The sequence below is a fragment of the Galeopterus variegatus genome, unplaced genomic scaffold (assembly GCF_000696425.1).
Source record: "Galeopterus variegatus unplaced genomic scaffold, G_variegatus-3.0.2 Scaffold4478, whole genome shotgun sequence".
In the NCBI taxonomy this organism is placed as follows: Eukaryota; Metazoa; Chordata; class Mammalia; order Dermoptera; family Cynocephalidae; genus Galeopterus; species Galeopterus variegatus.
Window position 1 is genome coordinate 121,088 of NW_007730589.1, and position 20,531 is coordinate 141,618.

At 46.0% G+C, this 20,531-nt stretch overlaps 1 protein-coding gene across 1 annotated transcript in view; it reads right to left on the reverse strand.

The window, feature by feature from the left end:
• CNIH3 (cornichon family AMPA receptor auxiliary protein 3) overlaps positions 1 to 20,531 on the reverse strand; it is a gene marked incomplete at its 5' end in the record, with an annotated part of 71,791 nt that overhangs the window by 13,232 nt on the left and 38,028 nt on the right. The window contains one exon of the mRNA XM_008587652.1: positions 3,334 to 3,446. Coding sequence (XP_008585874.1) covers positions 3,334 to 3,446 — 113 coding nt within the window. The remainder of the gene's footprint in view (positions 1 to 3,333; positions 3,447 to 20,531) is intronic.

Sequence of the window (20,531 nt, forward strand, 5' to 3'; positions counted from 1 at the left end):
ATTTTTTTTTTTTTTTTTTTTTTTTTTTTTTTTTTGGCTTTTTTGTGACCTGTAAGGGGATCGTAACCCTTGGCTTGGTGTTGCCCGCACCGCGCTCAGCCAGTGAGCGCACCGGCCATCCCTATATAGGATCCAAACCCGCGGCCTCGGCGCTCCCAGCACCGCTGCGCTCCCAGCACCACACTCTCCCAAGTGAACCATGGGGCCAGCCCATAATTCTTCTACTTGATTTATAAATTCAGATTTCAGCAGATTACCTTTGCTTAAAGTGGGACTTCGCTATGTAACCAAGTCATTTTCCTTCCTCCCTACACCTGCAGTTTCTTCTATCCTCCTGTTCTTGGTCAATGGCACCATCAGCCTCCCAGCCCCTCCCCTTTGAGGCTCCCTCCCTCCCACCTCCACAGCCTGCCACTTACCTCCACAGGCTCTCTTGTTCTCCCACCTTTCCAACTTCCACTACCTGTTCGAGCCCTCTCACCTCTTCACCTGGAACTCCACCTAAACCCTAAATGGATTTCATCCTCAGTACACCACCCTCCAACCCATTCTTCACAATGCTGCCAGTGTCACCTTCCTAAAAATCAGATCAGAAAATGCCATTTTCCTCCTCCAAAGCTACTGATAGTTTCCCATTCCCTACAGAAAAAATTAATTCCAACTTCCTCATCAAATTGTTTCAGGCCCTTCATCTCAGATTCACAGTGGTTTGTCAACCCCATCTCTTCTTATTTCCCTCCACTTACTTACATCCAAACACACTGAACAGTTACTGTTTCCCAAACACACCAAGTGCTCTCTTCCTCTGGGCCTTTGCATATGCTAGTCCCTCAACCTGCAATGTGCTTTTCCAGATTTTCCAGTGTCTAATTCAAGTGCTTCTTTCTCTATACTTGTATGTCTGTTAGGAGTATATCTCCCTCTGCCATTAGGATGTACATTCCTTGAGAGTAAGGATTATATTTTACATTCAGCTTGGAATCCCCCACAACGCCTGGCATATAGAATATTCTGCATGTTTCCTAAATGAAGGAGTGAATGCTCCAGACCTGAATAAATACAGGCTATATTCTATGGTAAAACGACAATGATGAGATGTTTGGAGGAACTAAAGTTCTGGGAGCAAGGGGTCAAGGGTGGGCAATTTATCTGCACAATTATATTCCCCACAACTTTGGTATTCCCTCACTCCTGCCTCCTATATCCATATGTTGATTATATTTTACAAAAAGCCCAAATCACATGATCTGACACATGGTAACAGCAGAGAATAGAATCCTTGAAATCAGAACTGACCCAGAAAATCGAGTCCATCTGGTAGGTGCTTTTTGTAAAATTAAGATATAATTTACATACCATAAAATTCACCCTTTTAGAACTGCAAATCAAAACCATAATGAGATATCATCTCACCCTGGTTAGAATGGATATTATCAAAAAGACAAAAAACAACAAATTCTGGGGAGGATGAAAAGAAAGGGGAACTCTTATACACTGTTGGTGGGACTGTAAATTAGTGTCGCCATTGTGGAAAACAGTATGGAGGTTCCTCAAACAACTATAGACAGAACTACCATAAGACCTAGTAATCCCACTACTGGGTATATATTCAGATGAATGGAAATCTTCAACTTGTTAGTTGAAGGGACACCTGCACTCCCATGTTTATCACAGCTCTATTCACAATAGCCAACGTATGGAACCAACCTACAGTGTCCATCGGTGGATGACTGGATAAAGAAAATGTGGTATATATGTACAATGGAATACTACTGAACCATAAAGAAGAATGAAATTCTGCCATTTGCACCAACATAGACGAACTTGGAGGACATTATGCTAAGTGAAATAAGCCAGGCACAGGAAGAAAAATACTGTATGGTCTTACTAATATGGGGAAGCTAAAAAAGTAGGTCTTGTAGAAGTAGAGAGTAGAATAGTGATTACTAGAGATTGTAAGGGGAGTGGGGGGGAGCACAGGGAGAAGGTGGCCAATGGATGCAAAATAGCAGCTAGATGGGAAGAATAAGATCTACTGTTCTATCGTGCTATCAGAAGACTATACTTAACAACAGCTTATTGTATAATTTCAAATAGCTAGTAGAGAGGATTTTGAATGTTCCCAACACTGAGGAGTGACAAATGTTTGAGCCAATGGATATGTTAATTACCTTAATATGATCTTTGCACACTGTGTAAATGTACCCAAATATCACATTGTACCCCCATAAATACATACAATTATCATGGGTCAATTAAGAAAAAATAAATTTTAAAAAAAAGGAAAAAAAGTCAGAGACGGAAGTATATTAGAAGTTACCAGAAAATGAGGAGAAGAAATAAAGGGAAGTTATTCCTTAATGGGTACAGACTTTATGTTTAAGATGATGAAAAGGTTTTGGGGACAGATAGAGGTGATGTGAATGTAACTAACTGCACGAAATTGTATGCTTAAAAATGGTTAAAATGGCAAACCTTAGATATATTTAACCACAAAAATAAATTTAAAAAAATAAAATTCTTTCTAAGGTATAGAATTCAGCGGTTTTCAGTATATTCATATAGCTGTATAATCATCACCACTACCTAATTTCAGCACGTTTTCATCACCCCAAAAAGAAAACCCTTCCCCCATTATATTAGCAGTCACTTCCCATTCCCGCTCCCTCCCAGCCCCTGGCAACCATTCATTTACTTTCTGTCTCTGAAGATTTGCCTAATCTGGACATTCATATAAATGGAATCATACTATGTGATGTTTTGTGTCTGGATTCTTTCACTTATATTTTCTTCAAGGTTTGTCCATGCTGTCGCATGTATCAGTACCTCATTTATTTTTATTGCCAAATAATATTCTGTTGCAAGGATATACCACATTTAGTTTATCTGTTCATCAGTTGATGGGCATTTCGGTTGTTTCCACTTTGGGGCTATTGTGAATAATGCTGTAGCTGCTTTTAATACTGACCTACAGGGTTGGAGTTGTGGTTAATGGAGCCAATGAGAAGGGCCTTCCCTTACTGGACTTGCTTCCTAACAGCAGCTTGGGAAGGGGCTTTGGAGAGAAGGCCTCCAAAAGGAAGGGATGAAAGGAAGGCACTAGGTGGCTGATCTATCTGGGGGACAGTGTCCCTGAACAGCAGGCTGCTCAGGCAGAAAAGAGGGAGGATAGAACAGTCCCAGGCAGACTTACCGCCAGAAGTGATAGAAAAGTAGAGGGACATTCAACCCAAGGGTGAGCCACTCTTGAGCACACAGGAACATGACGCAGAAGAGGCTGTGGATGGAGTATTCTGGCAGCACCAGCTATAGAACAGTCCCAGGCAGACTTACCGCCAGAAGTGATAGAAAAGTAGAGGGACATTCAACCCCAGGGTGAGCCACTCTTGAGCACACAGGAACATGACGCAGAAGAGGCTGTGGATGGAGTATTCTGGCAGCACCAGCTGAAGAGGGAGCAGAGACACAGGCCTGGGTTAGAAGGAAGAAAAGACACTCCCACTTCTATGGGATTTCTGCCTAGATGCACCTCTCACTTGCTGGTGATGCAAAGGCCCTCCCTGCACAGCACAGAGTCACTCACCCAAGACTAAGATCCGTTTCTGGCAAGTTCTCCTCTTCATGGTACTAGAGCCATGCTTTATACCTGATCCCAAATGCACACAGACCCTCAGCACCCTACTTATTAGTATACTGTACTTACTCCTGGGGGTCATCCCATGGATGAAACTGGTCCAGCCCACATGACATCTGACCCACAGCAGGACCACTAGGAGAAATAGGGCCTCTAGTGATTCTGTAAGTGCTCTGCTCTTGTTTTTCTAGCTTCTGTGTATCCTCCTGTAGTAATTCACAAACCTAACGTAGATATGTATGTTTATTTCAAATACAGGAGGGTAAAGAAAAAATTAAGGAACAGTATTTTGCTTGATGATGGGTGGATCAAGAGGAACCCAAGAGAAAGCACAAGCAGTGATGGTACAGAGGGACAGTGTAGCCTCTGAGGGGAGGAGGAGGAAGCCAGCTTGGACCAGGAATGGCCGGGTGGTGGGAGGTGACCAGCAGGAAGACTAAGCCTCCCACCGCCAACCCAATCACACAGGTGTAGATGGGTAAAAAGGGCTTAAAATCATTAAGAACCTCCTCCCAAGGACGTTTACATTTTAACAGAAATCAAAGGTGTAAGCTAAAGGGTGATTGTAAGGGAAAAATTTGGTCCCTAGGCCAGTATAAGGAAAGCTGCAGATAGATATGCAAATGCACCATCTTACCCAGCTATCTAGGGAGATATATACATATTTGCAAATATGCTTATTTATATGTATATATACAGAAACATGAGTGTATGTGTGTGTGTATACATACATACTCTGTGTATTGTTCAGACCATCATGAACACTTTTGTCTTCCCATCAAAACCTTTCTAACCAACCTTCAAGGCCCATTTCCAATGCTAAATCTTCAAAGAGAAGCTCTGCCCACTCTCCTCTGTGCCTCTGAGCCCCACAGCGTGCTGTCTGACCCTCTCCTAGGGGGACTTTCCATAATCTACCCATTATGGAGCCATTATCCTCCTCCCACCTCCCAACACACACAGATGTACTTCACTATTCTGTAATCCATCTTGGTCAAGGTTGATTCTTTTCTCATCTCCATTTGCAAAGTGCTTTGCATGGTGCCTAGCACTTAGGATAGACTTAACAAATATTTGATAAAATGAATTGAACTGACCAAATGCGTACACTTGCAGCATGGCTGCCTGGCATTAGGGATGCAGCCTGAGGTCACAAATCAAGATTTCTCTGGGTGGAGAGCATACTGCCTCAAACTGTTCCATGTGGGTATGGAACATGACTTTGATCTCTCACTTTAGTCAGATAAGCAGATGCAGAGGGCAAAACAGACATGCACACATTAAAAATTAATACATGCATAGGAACATGTGTAAGAAATGCATTTTGTGATTAAGGGGCATTTTCATTCTTGAAGTCTGGTGTGGAGTGACTTCTCAGACAGTAACCCTGGAACCACAGAGAAAGCACAGTAATCCAGAGGAAGTGACCCTCAGTGGGTGAGCAGGCACAGCCAGCCCCTGTGAATCTCAACCACCTGTTGGGAGCAGGCTGTCCCTATCATTTCTCCTGCAGGATCACGGAGCTGTGCTTACCACCCTCATCTGCACCCGGCCAAGGCATGCCCTTCTCTGTCCCATCCAAAGAGCAAGCCCACACTCTCAGAGCTGGGAGTGCCAGCCCTGGGAGGCAGCAGTCGTGAGCTCTGCTATGCACATCTCTACAGTTTTTAATCATCAGTTTGAGCCACTTATGCCAAGCTAATTAGCATATCTAAAGACAGCCACCCTGAGCCTGAATATCCGGTGAGCTCTGCTATGCACATCTCTACAGTTTTTAATCATCAGTTTGAGCCACTTATGCCAAGGTAATTAGCATATCTAAAGACAGCCACCCTGAGCCTGAATATCCGTTATAGTTCCATCTCCAATTCCAGTGGCAGATCTCTCACTGATTACAGTTTGGATTTCAGGTCCTACTATTAATCACCACTGCTTCTTCTCTCTTCAGGGCTTGATTTATAGTAGAAGTTGCAACCGTCTGAGCAGGGAGGATTCATCACTGTCCCCATGCTGAAGAAAACTGCTTAATGGAGGCCAGCTGGTCTCAGAGGTCTCCAACCTTTTGAGGGTGGAAAAAAAGCTAAAGAATTCGTCCTGCTGTCTGGGGTACTTCTCCCAATTGCCTTTACTCTCTGGGGCACTGAATGGGATCCTTACAAGTGGGAGAGGCACCTCTAATTAATCCAGGGAGACCTTTAGGAGCAACGGTGCCCTTTTCATACACACTCAGGTCCTCACGTACTTCCCCAAGGTATTCCTTGCCATGAGGACATGAATGATGTAGGAAACCTATTCCTTCTAGACTGAATAGAAACCAGCTGAGCCAGCTGCTCCAGCTGCACGAGGCTGCACTGTGACCGTTACTGCTGCCCTCCACTCGCTCCCAGGACTCAGCCTTTTGGAACACCATAAGGTCACATTTCCCAGATCCCAGTTGCCGGGTGGGGCCAATGGGCTATGAGCAGAACAGGTGTCAAGAGAAGGCTGGAGCATTTACTGGCCAGTACAAAGTCCTCCAGAGTCTATTTCTTTTCCATCTGACACAGCAAAGGCACTTAGTGTGGTGGGCACTCCATCATCCTGAAACCACAAGTAAGGAGAGAGGCCCCCTAGGCAATCCGTGATGGAGTTCAAGCACAAGCAAGCTACTTGTTGTTTTAAGCTACTGAGAGGTGAGAATCACTTCTTGCCATAGCATAATTTACCCTATCTTGTCTTATACAGTCAACAGGACCCTAAATGAGTAATTGACGGGAAAAGCAAAGCCATGTTTTTCCCTCCTTATCCATCCACCCAGCGCTTTCTTTAACAGTCCACTGAGGCTGACATGACCTGGTTCCCTGTCACTGGACATGCCACCAGGCAGGTGTAGTGCTTCTTCATTGTGTGGGCAGTCGGACTCCATCTTCCCTCCCAACTCGGAGAGTATCCAGCTGCTCTATAGAGATCATCCCTGAATCTACCAGGTAAAATACGGAAACGCTGATTGAAGCACTAAACACAGCCCCATGAGCCTGAGTCATCCCCTGACATGGGAAAACATTGTTTTTTCATAAGACAAGCTGTTAGATGGTGCCAATCTCACTTTTTCATTCAGCAAGTGGGGAAACTGTTTTGTACAGGCCATAGTCTACTGAATTCCCACATCTTATTATGCTCTGCTTTCTACAGTTATAAACACTAAATAAGTGGTCTCAATATAGGTACTGTGGGATTGCTGAAAAGATTGCAATTCATCCCAGCCGGGGGGATCATGGAAAGCTTTGTGATCAAGGCAGAATCAAGGGAAGTTGGAAAAGATGAGTAAAACCTAACAATGTGTGAGAACCAGAGGTCAGCATTCCAGAAGTGGAACAATGAGAGCAAAAACAGAGAGACAGAAGTCACTGGCCCAGGGTGGCTTCTTCACAAGTCCACCTAAAAGAGCCACTTATTTAATGGCATTAAAGCCAGGCCTGATACCAGGTAGGGCCTGGGTAAATGTTCGTTATATTCCACCTGTCCTGACTTCCTGCCCAGATTCTAGTAGTTGACTTCCTGGCAAGCATTTCCCTATGGATATTCCACAACCACTTTGTGCTGAAAACTCACACTCCTTCCAGTATGTGCAATCCTTATCTCCTAAATGTCCAGTTTCTTCTAACAGTCATCTCTGGTTCCTCTTTCTCATTGGTCTCCATGAGTCTGTTTTCATATCCAGCTGCTTGTCTTTGCTTCCCTCTTTTTATTTCTACTGTCCCTCCTGATCTGGGCCCTTGTGCCTCCTCCCAAGTCTAGTACAAGAAACTTCTAGCAGGTTCTGTTCCTGTACCCATGCTCCCTATAACAGAGCAGCTGCCTCTTCTCCCATCTGCCATGCTCAGCTCAGCTTTATCCACAACCTTGTTTTTCTAGGAATTTTAATGTATTTTATTTTTTGTGTTCAAAATATTTCATTTCTATTCATGTATCCTCTCATTCATTCATGTTTCCCATTCATTTGCTGCTTTGTCCCACAAATGATTGCAGCGGACTGGTAACCTTTACATATTGTGGGAGAATAGTGTAATGATGTTCCAACTTCTGTCTTATGTTCAAGGCTGTGGTGGAGAAGGGCATCAGGGGCAGAAGGAGAGACTCTTGGTATCCCCAGAGGGAGAAGAACTGGAGAGGGGATGATTGGAGTTGAAGGAAGGAATGATGTTCTCTGGGGGAGAAGGGGATTTCCTAAGAGTAGAGGAGGGGCAGCCAACAGCCCTAGTGTTGAAGATCTGTCTGCTCCCGGCCCCCACCATGCATCCCAGGGGGACAGGATTTCTGAGGGGTTGACATAAGAATGCCTGGGACCAAACACACTAAGAGTCACAGCCACAGAAGCCACAAGGAAGATACTGGGCCTGAGTTTAATGTGAAGAGAGTGGAAGCTGTGAGACTCAGAATCTCCCCCATCTCTGAATGGATCCTGTACACTCAGACAACAAGCTTTTCAGCTGTAATCATGTTGAGCTAAAAATATTAGTTCAATCTCTCAAAAGTATTATATAAACTCCTACCAGTTACATAATGATCAACTGTGTGTTAATGAGAAAAACAGCCAACCACACTGGACCTTATTTTCCTTATCTGTGAAATGCCATACTTACTAGCAAGGGACACAGGATGTGTTATGAATGATGGTGCTCTCAAAAGTTAAGCAGCACTGAACAAAGGAAGATATCACTATTGTGATGAATTTGATCATTATTGTTGTTAATAATCATATACCAGCTAATTACCATTCTCGGGTAGATAACCTTACCCTAAAAGTCAGTGAAATGGCCCAGAACCAAATTTGGTTTCTTGATTTTCAGTCCAGTCTTCTCTGACCCCCATGATTAAATGAAGCTGCCAGCTTCCCCAAGTAGGAAGAGAAGCTAAGGGCTGTTTTAACAGCCTGCTTCTCAAAGCATAAAAACCCCAGTCCTTGCCTATTTTCAACAGCAATCAACCAGTTCCCTGGGTGTCTGCCCTAAGACTCACCTGCCCCGTGAGCCAAAGAGTATAAAGAAAAAGAAAAGGATAATGTCTGTTTTATTTGATTTCCCAGCACATACTAAACTGGCCCTAAAACAGATGATCCCTTCTGGGATGAACACGATGAAGGCAACTTTCTCATAAGTATGCAGCCTGGAGATCTGTTCTCCATTTGTTCCCGAATGAATAATCAGCTCCTGAGTTAGGGGATGGCAAGAAGGAGGGGAAGCATGGCAATGCTTGGGAAACCAGGATTTTGCTAAACCACAAGACTACAAGAAAAACACCCCCAAGCACAGTCAGGAAACCTCCTTCTGAGCCCCCCTGCTCTAAGGAGGCCACTTCTCTTTAATTAGTCAGGGTGAAGATCGCTCTGGCAGAGCCTGTACCAGCCTGGGCACCACCCACTTTGGCCCTGCCATGAACACCCTCACATCTAGGACCTGGGATGGCTCCACTTGAGTGCTGCCTATTTGATGATGCTGGCATGTTAAAATTTTTGACCCCCTAGAATTTGCACCAATATTTATCTAATATTGTTAAGTGGTGAGCTGATGTCTCTGGTACATAAGCAACTTAGCACAGAATCACCCAGGCTACATTAGTAATTTTAAAAGTCACCATTGACTGTGGTGTGGCTCAGAGCCCTTCACTGCCAGCAGCTCTTCTAAATACCTGGGCCAAGTACTGCTTTGACCTTGGCTGTCCACGGCCAGAGTCAGACCCTCACAGCTGACCCCAGGTGATTAGGCCAGTCTTCAAGGGAAACCAGTCGCCAATCATTTTCCCCATGGGCCTGTTCCTGTGCACCAGGCACACAAGAGAAAATAGGTGTAGAAGACAAAAGAAGGGGTTGCCTTCCTGAGTGACCCAGGACCTGAAGATGGAAGAACTTTCCTCCTGGCCCAGGTATGCCCAGTGATCAGCGAGGGCCCAGAGGTGGGGCAGGGGAGTCACAAGGTACTGTTTCCAGCCCCAGAGGGCTTCCTCTACAGTCCTCCAACCCATGGGGCCTCCGGTGTCTCCCCACTCTCCCTGAAGATGGAAGAACTTTCCTCCTGGCCCAGGTATGCCCAGTGATCAGCGAGGGCCCAGAGCTGGGGCAGGGGAGTCACAGGGTACTGTTTCCAGCCCCAGAGGGCTTCCTCTCCAGTCCTCCAACCCATGGGGCCTCCGGTGTCTCCCCACTCTCCCTCGCCTACCCTCCCTTAGCACATTTAAATCCACACTGTAAAAGTTTCTGCTCTTTCTTGGGATCCACTTGGACTCATTTCCACCTCTGCACAGGAGAAAAAGGCCCAGGGAGAGAAGGTGGGGGGCAGAACCCACACCCCCGCTGCCCACCACTCCTGGCTACATAGTGTGTGGTGGCTCAATTCAAGCTCAGCCCAGAGGGACCTGGCCATGCACTGACTCATATTCCCTACCCAGTCACAGCCTCCTCCCCCTGCCCTCTTAGACTGCTCTGGGCTCCACTCCTGCCCTACTCACAGCCCTAGGAGCTGCCTGACCCTTCCTGAACTCACTGCTCCTCAGGGACCAGCTTCCAGCCTGACTGACATTGACTGGCTCAGGCACCTCTAGTCCCACTGCCATCTCCCTCGGGCCCTCACTGCAAGCTGTGCTATGCTTTAGAGACACCCACCAACCATCCTGCATAAATTTCCAAGGCTATCCACTGGGGAAATTGTCCCACTTTATCCAAGAGGAAAAGCATGCATGCACAACACCATGAGGAAGAAGGTTCTTTCCATCTGAGCTCACAGGGGCTCCAGGTTTGCTGCTGAAGAAGAAAACCAGGGAAAGAAGCCACAGGATGGGCTTAGCTCCCTGCTGGGCAGCCTGGCTCTGCCCCACCCCTCTGCCTCCAGCCTGTTTCTTTAAGTTCACCACACCTAGCAGTGGTATCAGACCTTACAGTACTCCAGAGTCACCTGGAGGTTTTGCTAAAACACAGGTTTCTGGGCCCCACCCCTAGAGTTTCAGATTCAGGAGGTCTAGGTGGGGCCTGAGAGCCTGCCTTCCTAACAAGTTCCCAGGGTAGCCACTGAGAATGCTGCTCCTCAAAGTGTGGTCCTGGGACCAGCATCACCTCAGAGTGTGCAGAATTTTGGCTCCACCCCAGACTACTAAATTAGAATCTGCATTTTAACAAGATCCCCGGGTGATTTATATGCATATTAAAGTTTGAGAAGTGTCTGCTCAACACTGATTCCCAAAATAGAGTCCACCAGCCACTAGCATCAGAATCACCTGGGGCATTTGTTAAAAACACAGATATCTGGGTTGCACCCCAGACTCCTAAGACACTAAGATAGACTCTCTGGGCCAGGAATCTGCATTATTCAGAAACACCCCAGGTGATTTTGTTGAACATTTAAGCTGAGATCCATAGGCTGAAGGTTTGAAGGGCACAAGAGGCAAATGCTTGTTTTTTGAAGACCCTGGGTCCCAGGCCTCACCCCCAACCCTCCCTCAGTGTCCTGTGCACACCAGCCCTGCACATAACTACTGCTCACAGTGCTCAGGTCTGAGCAGACCACGTTGGCATCAAGATCCAGTGTCTCTGTTCCCTCTGGCCTAGCAATCACCACGTGGGAGAATACCCAGGAGGTTCCCCTAAGTACTGTGGCCAGGGTCATGAGTCTTGGAGGGTTGGCTTTGGCATCTTCCTGGGATGGAGGCAAGCTCTTTGCATCCTCCCACCTCCAGAATCCCCCCCTCTAGTTCCTGCCATAGTCTGCCTGCCCTCCATAGCCTACCTCTCCCTTCAACCTCACGAGCTCCATCCACCTGTCTCTGGCCTTCCTGGTGTCTCAATGGACACTTTCTAAATCTGGGAAATGGATAACTGGTCAAGATGGCAGAAGAGACGGTCCCAAGCATCACTCTCTCCCACAAATCAACCAATATACCAACTATAAAAAAGCAACGACAGACAAGCTGGGGGTGCTAGAGCTCAGGGGAAGAGGAGGAGAGACCCACGGAGTGCATAAAGCCCAGAGAAGCCACAATGAGAGAAAGAAAAAACCTCTCAGACCATTTTGAGTCCTGGCCACTTCTAGGCTGGAGCTGCTGAGTATGTGGAGCAGGAGCCAGCAAAAGCTGCAACTGAGCCCTTCAGATGAAGGTGCTTGGAGGTGGCAGGGGAGAAGAGAGCCTTGGTGGCCCCCAGGCCAGCAAGACCACTAATAGGATCAAGGAGCCACAACAACTGAAAAAAAGGGGGGCCACTCAAGCTGGTGAGTCATCGCAAGGAATCAGAGCACAGCCCATCCCATGGGAAGTGTTTGGAGTATGGGCAGTGGGGGAAACGGGCCCACTGGGAGAACACTAGGGCACAGCAAGGACAGCAGTTCTGTCCCCCAATCAGTGCAGGACCACTCAGAAGAGACTGGTCAGGAATATAGAACTAGGAATATAGAACTGCACGGGGTACAGTTTGCTGAAAAGACCCAGGCCCAGATCAGAGTTTCCACACAACCCAGGTGTACCAGACTTCACGAGACCTGGAAGTACATACAAGGTCAACCATTAAAACCTGAGCTTCACTAAAAGCCTTCCCCAGGCAATCAGCAACAATGAAGCGATTTAGCTTAGCTCAACCATAGGGCTCAAATGCTGATTCCCGTAGGAAGCTCCCCCATTTTAGAAGTAAGCAAAGGACAACAAATTAGTTCCAGCACAGAGTTTAAGTGGTGGGAACATCGAATAATCCAACACAGAACTGAAAGAAAAAAACAAAGTACTCTCAACCAGAGACAAAGTTTCATATTAACTAGTAAAGGTCTCATTTTACCAAAGAACACCTATAACACCTAGAAGGACTGGAAGTCCCCTGGGCTACCAAGCCAGAAAGGGGGAAGGGCCGGGGGCCTCAGCAATGCCCCCCCTCCGACAACCTCAACCAATCCCAAAGGTGGGGGATGAGGGCCTCGGCCTCGCCCCCCAACACACGCAGCCAGCCCAGTGGCAAACACCAAGCTGCCGCAGGAAGCAACCTGGGCTCTCCTGACCCGTGGCAGTGGGGGGCCGAGGGCCTCGTCCATGTCCCCGCAACACACACTGCCAGCCCAGCAATGACCACCAAGCCACAGCAAGAAGGGCCCCAGGTTCCCAAGCTGGGATGGTGGGGGACAAGGGCTTTTGCTACACCTCCCTGACACCCGCACCCAGCCCAGCAATGACCAAGCCACTGCTGGAAGCCCCCTGGTTTCCCCTGTGGGAATGAGGGGGGTGCCACTGGCCTCAATCCCGCCCGTCCTCCTTCCTCCTTCTTCCATCCCATTTCCTTCCCCTTCCCCTCTCCCCCCCACAACTGCTCCACAACATCCTAGAATGTAAAAAATAATATTAATAAAATTACATTAAAAAAAAATATATATATATATATATGGGACATAAATGGTCCCTTTTGGGACCAAACCTTTGGATTCTGACCTTGCTCTTCCCACTCCTTCAGCCTGTCTTTTGTAATTGTTTTAATGCAGCATCAAGAATCACTTGAATTTCAAAAGCCTCTCTGCCGGTTGCTTTACACACTTGTTAAATTACTGAACTACTTAAGAGCCCACTCAAGGAGGAGATGAGAATAAAAGCACTTGCAAACAATGCCATGTTTTTAAAGAGACAAAATTCTCCTGCTACTTGCTGGTGATTTCTGAATCTTAAATTAACACCTGTAGTTACCCACTCCTTTTTTTCTTTTCTTTAAGCCAGGGATGAAGAGAGTAGGAATCATGTTCAGAATACAGAAGGTGATCAGGCAAAGGTTCAGACTGAGAGGAGAGGCACTCACCTAAGGGAATGTTCCAGAATGAGGAAGGCAGAGGTGTTAAAGTTATAGAAAGCCTTGTTCCAGTGCTAAAAAGCCTCACTTCAGCAAATAGTTATTATAAGCACTTACTAGGTAGTGAAGGCAAAGCAGTGTAGCTAAGAGAGACCACAATGTAAACGACTACTTATGCCATAGATTCTATAAACAACAAAAATGGAAACTGAAGTGTTTACTGGCAATACATAAGCACCATGATGCAGGAGGAAAGGAGAGGAAAAAAACCAGTCATCCTGAATGAGGAATTGAAGGAGGGCCCCTCGGAGGAGTAAGATTTAAAAGACAAGCTGAACTGTGGAAGGCAGAGCATGGAGGCAAAGTGCTCCCCAGGGACACTCAGTGCTGTGCTTTCACTGAAGTGTCTGAGATGGTCACTTTTGTCCTTATGTCCTGGAAGGAAAATCTCTGTTCCATCATGTGGGCCATCACCTACAAATCTTCTGCAGAAACAACATGGAGACTGGAATCCTTTATGCCAGCCACTTTTTAAACCTGGAGACTTCCAGGGAATAGTCGTGATGATTTCACCTGACCAGAAAGACCTTGGTGACAGGAAGGGATCAAGGCAGAAACAAGTTATCCTCCACCTTCAGTCATTTAGCACATGGAAGGTGACAATGAGTCTTGACTCTAGACTTGCCTTCCTAGAGTGTGCCAGTGAACTGAGGCTCAGCTGCTCACCCTGCCCTCCTCTCAGCTGTGCCCTTTGGATGAAGTTGCTTGGAGGGGGCAGGGGAGAAGAGGGCCTTGGTGGCCCCCAGTCCAGCAAGACTATTGACAGGGTTCCCATAGACAAACATATGAATGAGAAGTTACAACAACTGAAAAAAAGGAGCCATACCGAAGCTGGTAGTCATCGCAAGGAATCTGAGCCCTCCTTCAAATTCCTCATTCAGGATAAGCAAGTTGGGAAAAATTTTTGCTCAAAACATACAAAAGAGGGTGAATTGAATGAGACAGCAAGTAGTGGCAGGTGGGAAAGGAATGCAAACTGTTGTCGTCATCATCAACTAATATTTATTGAGTGCCCACTGGTAACATGTACAGGAGTGGGCAATGTGCTGACTGTCCTGGCCCAGAGCCCTAAGTGCAGAGACAAGACAAGCAAATGCAGCCCTCCCCGATGGCTTGGATAGAGCAGCCTGTCTAAACTCAAGCAGACACGTGTGTGTTTGTCCAATGTCTGGCTAAGGTTCATATCAGCTTGATTATGCCAAGCTTTACCAGGAGTTTATTCAGCAAATTAACATTTTGAAGAAAAGACAAAATAATATGTAACTTCTGCTTTCAGCAATGGCTGGAGTAGTAGTATCTTAGTGAAAAGGGTATTAGATTAAGGAACAAGAGACTTGGGCTCTAGCCCCAGCTATTAAGAAGCTACAGAAACGTGGGTAAACTACTTAACCTCAATGAGCTCAGTTTCTTCATCTATAAAATAGGAAGAATAATAACAGTTTCTATTTCACAGGACTGTTATGAGTATTTAAATGAGTTAATGTGTGTGAAGCTCTTAAAATAGTATTTGGCACATAGTAACACTTCGTAAATGACTACTATCTGTAAGAAGAAGCATTTGACCCATACGATTTCTGCAGTCCTTTCAGCTCAAATATTCCATATACTTTGAAAAAAGCAGCAATTAAATTCCCTTGAAAATTAAGCCAACGTATCATCCCCTTCCCCTCCCCAACCTATTTCCAGAGCTTGAAAATTTTTAAAACCCTCTTCCTCCACTAATTTCTATCCCCAGAAATGCCTTGTGTTCTGAGGAATCTGATCATTTTGTGTGTCAACAGTAACTGCCCCTAAGTAGTAAAACTCCCCAACCTCCTGAAGGTTGACCTTCTCATCTCTCAAGTCACTGCTATGCACATGTATATGCCTGCACCACTGGTTCGTCTGTGTGTCTTTGTGGGTCTCTCTCCACAAACTTATTCTATCAGCACAAGGACTGATGCCCTAGTAAATGCTCAGCAAACTCACCATTTATTCATTCAACAAACATGTGTTGAGAGCCCACGATGAGGTGTTAAATAATGCAGCAGGAACTGGAGGTGCCAAGATGAATCTGATGAGCACTGTGACAATGCTCCAGGCATCCCCAGGCTGGTGGGACAGGCTGACAGCTGAACATGTTGCAGGCTGCACATATGCAATGGCAAGCAAAGGGGTCAAAAGCAACAGCCTACACCACAGGCAGCACAGAGGCAGAGGCAGCACAGAGGCAGAGGCAGGCACACAGCCTGGCCAGCAGCCAGGGGGAAGGGCTCCTGCTACAGAATCACAGAAGAACCCTGGGCCGTCTCTGAGTCTGAAGAATCACCAGGGATTCAGTGGAAATCCTCTGCCTCCAAATTAAACAGGGCACACATGTCAGGAGGAAACTGCCACCCTGTCATGAAGTGTCACCTCCTCCTCCTCCTGCCCTCCCCAGTCCCAGCCTCCAGCACTTCTCACTGCAGTCTCCTCCTAACTGGTCTCACCACTTGCACCCCATCCCACCTGTTTTTCATCCAGTAACCAAAGGGATATTTTTGAAACGTAAGTTAGATCATGTCATGTCTCTAATCAACCCTCCAATGTCTTTTCATTATTCCTAGAATAAAACCCAAACTCCTCACAATGACCTTTAAGGCCCTAATCATCTGGTCTCTGTGCCCTTCTGACCCAACACCCCACCGCACACTCCCTTGCTCACTCCACTCAGCCACACTTGTCCCTTTGGTGTTCCTCAAATCCTGCATGTTTGTTCCCTTCTCAGGGCCTCAGCATGTGCTGTTGCTTCTGATTGGAGAGCCCCTCGGACACTCACACAGCTGGCTCTTCATCATTCAAAAATCATCTCAAGGTTGCCCCTGTGATGAGCCCTCCCTGTAGATCTAATACTGTCTCTCTCCTTATTTGCTTTAATTGTTTCATAGCACTTATCATCAATATCTGAAAATATATCAATCATTCATTTGTTTACTCATTTATTGTCTATTCCCCACACTGGAATGCTCCATAAGGCAGCTTGTTTTGCTCAGAACTTTATCCCCAATGCCTACAACAGTGCAATTTTTTTGTTAAGTGAGTAAATAAACTCACTGGTCCTTTAGTCACTCCCCATGCAAACACAGCTATCAACATCATCGAGTTAATTTCTGAATATGAAAAATCATAACAGCCATTTCAGTAGACTAACAAATGGTGCTGATTCAACACTAATTTAGCAAGGCTCATTTTCAGTGGGTCCAGCCCCAGTTTAGTATCTGTCTGTCCCACATCCACAGACTGTAGCCCCAGCCCTGGCTGGGCCCTTACAGGTGTGTACAGTTGGTCATAAAGAACTTGGGCAAGAAGAATCAGTGCAAATTCAATCAAACTCAGCTCAACTCTCCAAGCTCTAAGCACTCAAGGCATAGGGTTAAGTATGGCAGGAAGCCCAGCAATAAGCAAGACCCAAAGAGCTTACAATAGACCCAGAGAGATAAACGGTGCACCAAAGTGACTATGTAATCCAAGGCAGAATACAGGAAGAAGTGAAACAGAAGTGCATACAGTAGGTTCAAAGGAGGAAGGAGGTAGATTTGCCAACATTGGTCCCTGCCAGGACACACTCTGCTATGGACTGAATGTCTGTGTCTCCTAAAAATTGATATACTGAAATCCTAACCACCAATGTGGTGGTAGTATAGGAGGTGGGGCCTTTTGGAGGCGACTAGGTCATGAGAGCGGAGCCTTCATGGATGGGATTAGTGCCCTATGTGGGTGCTAATAAGAAAAGATGCGAGAGGGCTCTCCTGTCTCCACAATGTGAGGACACTGTGAGAAGATGACCTTCTACACAACAGGAAGAGAGCCCTCGCCAGAACCCAACCCTGGTGGCATCCTGATCTTGGACTTCCAGCCTCCAGAACTGTGGGAAAATACATTTCTGTTGCTTAAGCCACCCAGCCTGTGGTATTTTTATTACAGCAGCCTAAATAGACTAAGACACACTCACACAACGCCTCAGTGGAGCCTCCTCCCACTTCTCCAGCTGTCAGGGCAACACAGATGTGAAGCAGAATGAGGCTGGCCAAATTCACAAGAAAGGGAGGAAGGGACACCTGTCCCCAGCTACTGCCTAGAACCCCCTGCTGCTCCTGAAGTCCTGACTCCAGGCGCCTCCCAGGGGCTCCCACAGTTCCTGTGGCAGAGGTAGGAGCTCCAAAGGGGCCCAGCATGGAGCTGCACTGGGTTGTTGCAGGAATACCATACCTCCCCTCCTTTCCCATCCCCATTTCTCATCTCACCCTCCCCTGGGCAGCCATATGGAAAGAAGGTTGGCAAAAGGCAGCAGCTAGAGAGGTGTCTGGGAAGAAGGGGCTTTGGGGTTTGTTGCTTGTTTTCAAGAAGGCATCTGAGATGAGCCCGACTTTATGTGGAGGTGGGACAGTTCTACAAGAACATTGTTCCCACCTCTCACCATGTAAGGTGACATTTCAAGTGATCAACTTACAGGTGAAATTCTGGGATGCAAACAATCCATTTATAAGACGGGGACAGTCCATGCTTCTCCCATAGCCCCCACAGCTCTCAGGAACAGCGGCATCATGTGGCTTAGAGCTGGTGTTCAACAACTTAATCAATGAGTGGAGAAATGGAGCGACCCTGAGGTCTGGTGAATCACTTCTCCCTGGAATTTCCATCATGCTCAGTTTATTCAGTCCATCCACTCACTCAGCAGATGTTATGCAGGATCTAACAGGCACCAGAGCCCTGGCCGAGCAGAATTTATTCCATCCAAACCACAGTGCAGTGTGTGTGTACACGGCACTAGCAAGCCCTTCCAAACACGTCCACTGCACACACTGGAGAGTGCAAGGCGGCAGCAACCACGCTCTGGCAAAGGGAGGCTCCACGTGTGTACAAGGGTGTTCAAAAGTTCATGGGAAGATTCATATTATCTTTCAGTTATGTTTTTCCACCATCTTTTTGAAGTGCTTTCATATACATTCCTTTGAAGAGAGCAGATGGAACGGGCCAGCCCACAAAGTCTCTCTTCTCCCAGAGCTGGCGACTCCCCTATTACCTTTCACATTTCCCCTGGTGCCACCTCAGAAGTTTGTCCCAATAAGCTGATTCTCAGGGAGCATAAGGAGCATCTTACAAAGTATATGCTTTAGTGACACTGCTGTAACAGAAAACTCTGGAAATGTTAGACTAAAGATAGGAGCTACTGCTACCATCTCATCTGTGACAAATGCTGGAGGCTGCTTTAATTTCAGGGAGCCCAGGCCTTGTAGACGTTGCTTAGAGGGCATGTAACATTAATACCATCTGCTGTAGGCCACTTAAAAATTGCATTGACACCAGAGAAGCAAAACTCAATGAGGCAAAAGTCCTAAAATAGATTTCATACTAGGTAGAAAACAGCTATGCTTTTCTCCTTTCTTCCAATAAAACAAGCTAAGTGCATATATGTTGGTTGATAATAACAATGATGACTAATGTTTATTCAGCCCTAACCACTCATGTTAAGTATTAGGTGCTTTACTGCATTATCTCATTTACTCCTTGCAACAACTTATGTAGCAGGTGCCTTTATAACCCCCATTTCCAGAGTAGATGACAGAAGCTCAGAGATGTCAAAATAACTTGCCCGAGGTCACCGTAGCCCTTTAGTGACTCAGACAGGCCTACAGCCCTGATCTCTGGTACCAATAGCACATATGGTCTCACAGAAATAAAGCCCTGGAACTGCACACATTGTGTGCATGGGGGTAAGGCACACTGAACAATCAAAGCAAGGTGAATGGTGTGGACAATACTTGGAACCTTGCAAAGACTTAATCATGACAATCAAAACCACATACAGAAGGTGGTGCCAAAAAAAAAAAAAAAAAAACAACCTCAGACACTTCTCAGAATATAAATGTTCATTTCTCTGTTTGGACTTTCAGCAAAACCAGAAGTCATAAGTGCAGTGACTATGGTTTAAACAAGCTATCGAACTGTAGCAGAAGGTCTCCCAGGAGGTGTGTGTTTGATACTCGGTTAACATGCTGCTGAAGATCATACCTACATTTCCCTGAAGATCCAGGGCTCAACAACAGTACAGTCAAGAAAGGGACATGCAACAGCAAGGACGCTAAGCATGCTGCAGTTCTTTGAAAAACTTTCAGGAGATTTAGTGAATTAATTAAGATTATTTATTGTTAACCTTTCAGTCAGGGCACTGCCAAAAAGTGGTGTGGCAGCTGGAAAATCCAAGAAGTTTGGAAACGGGATAAACCTTTCCCGAGTTTTCAAGGTGGTTGCCAGAGCAACCTACAGGACCAGATCCTGGAAGAGCTGAAACATTCTATTTTAGAAACACCCAGTTGATTATCAGAGAGCCAGAATGAAACAACCAAATAACAAGGGGCATACTGAAAAATCTTATAAAGATTAGCATTTTCCCTAACAGGAAATAATTCAATCTATGAGGAATATTTTGACCCTGGAAACAAAAAGATTTCAAGTGATTCCCCAGAGGTCTAATTATCACCTGCATGTTGCACAAAATATTGAAATTAAAACTCCTCTTTCCACTTGAATCTCCTCTCAACTCCTGGCTACATTACAAGTTCCTATTACCCTTCAAGTCTCACTTCTTCAAAGAAGTCTCATGCATGCATACACGCATTCAACACACATTTGTTGTGTGAGCAAGATATCCTGCCAGGTGGTCCAAAGGAGAGATGACTTAATGATACAGTCCTGCCTTTAGGAAGAGTACAATTCAAAAGGAGAGGTAAGAAAGATATATAAATACCCACAACACACAGCAGTAGAGACCATATCATGAGATTGTATGTCCCAAGAGTCACTGAGTCACTGGTTCCCAAAACTGTTGCATGTCAGAATCCTTTGCTAGATCTTCATAAAAATGCAAATTTCCAAGCTCCACTTCAGAATCTCCAGGAGGAGGGGGGCCCAGAAATCTGTATTTTAAATGCTGTGCATATGCAACCAAGTTTGGAAATAACTGCTAAAGTTGAGGAGAAGAACTTACTTGCAGCTGAAATAGTCATTGAAGATTTCATGGAAGTGGGTGAGCTTTAG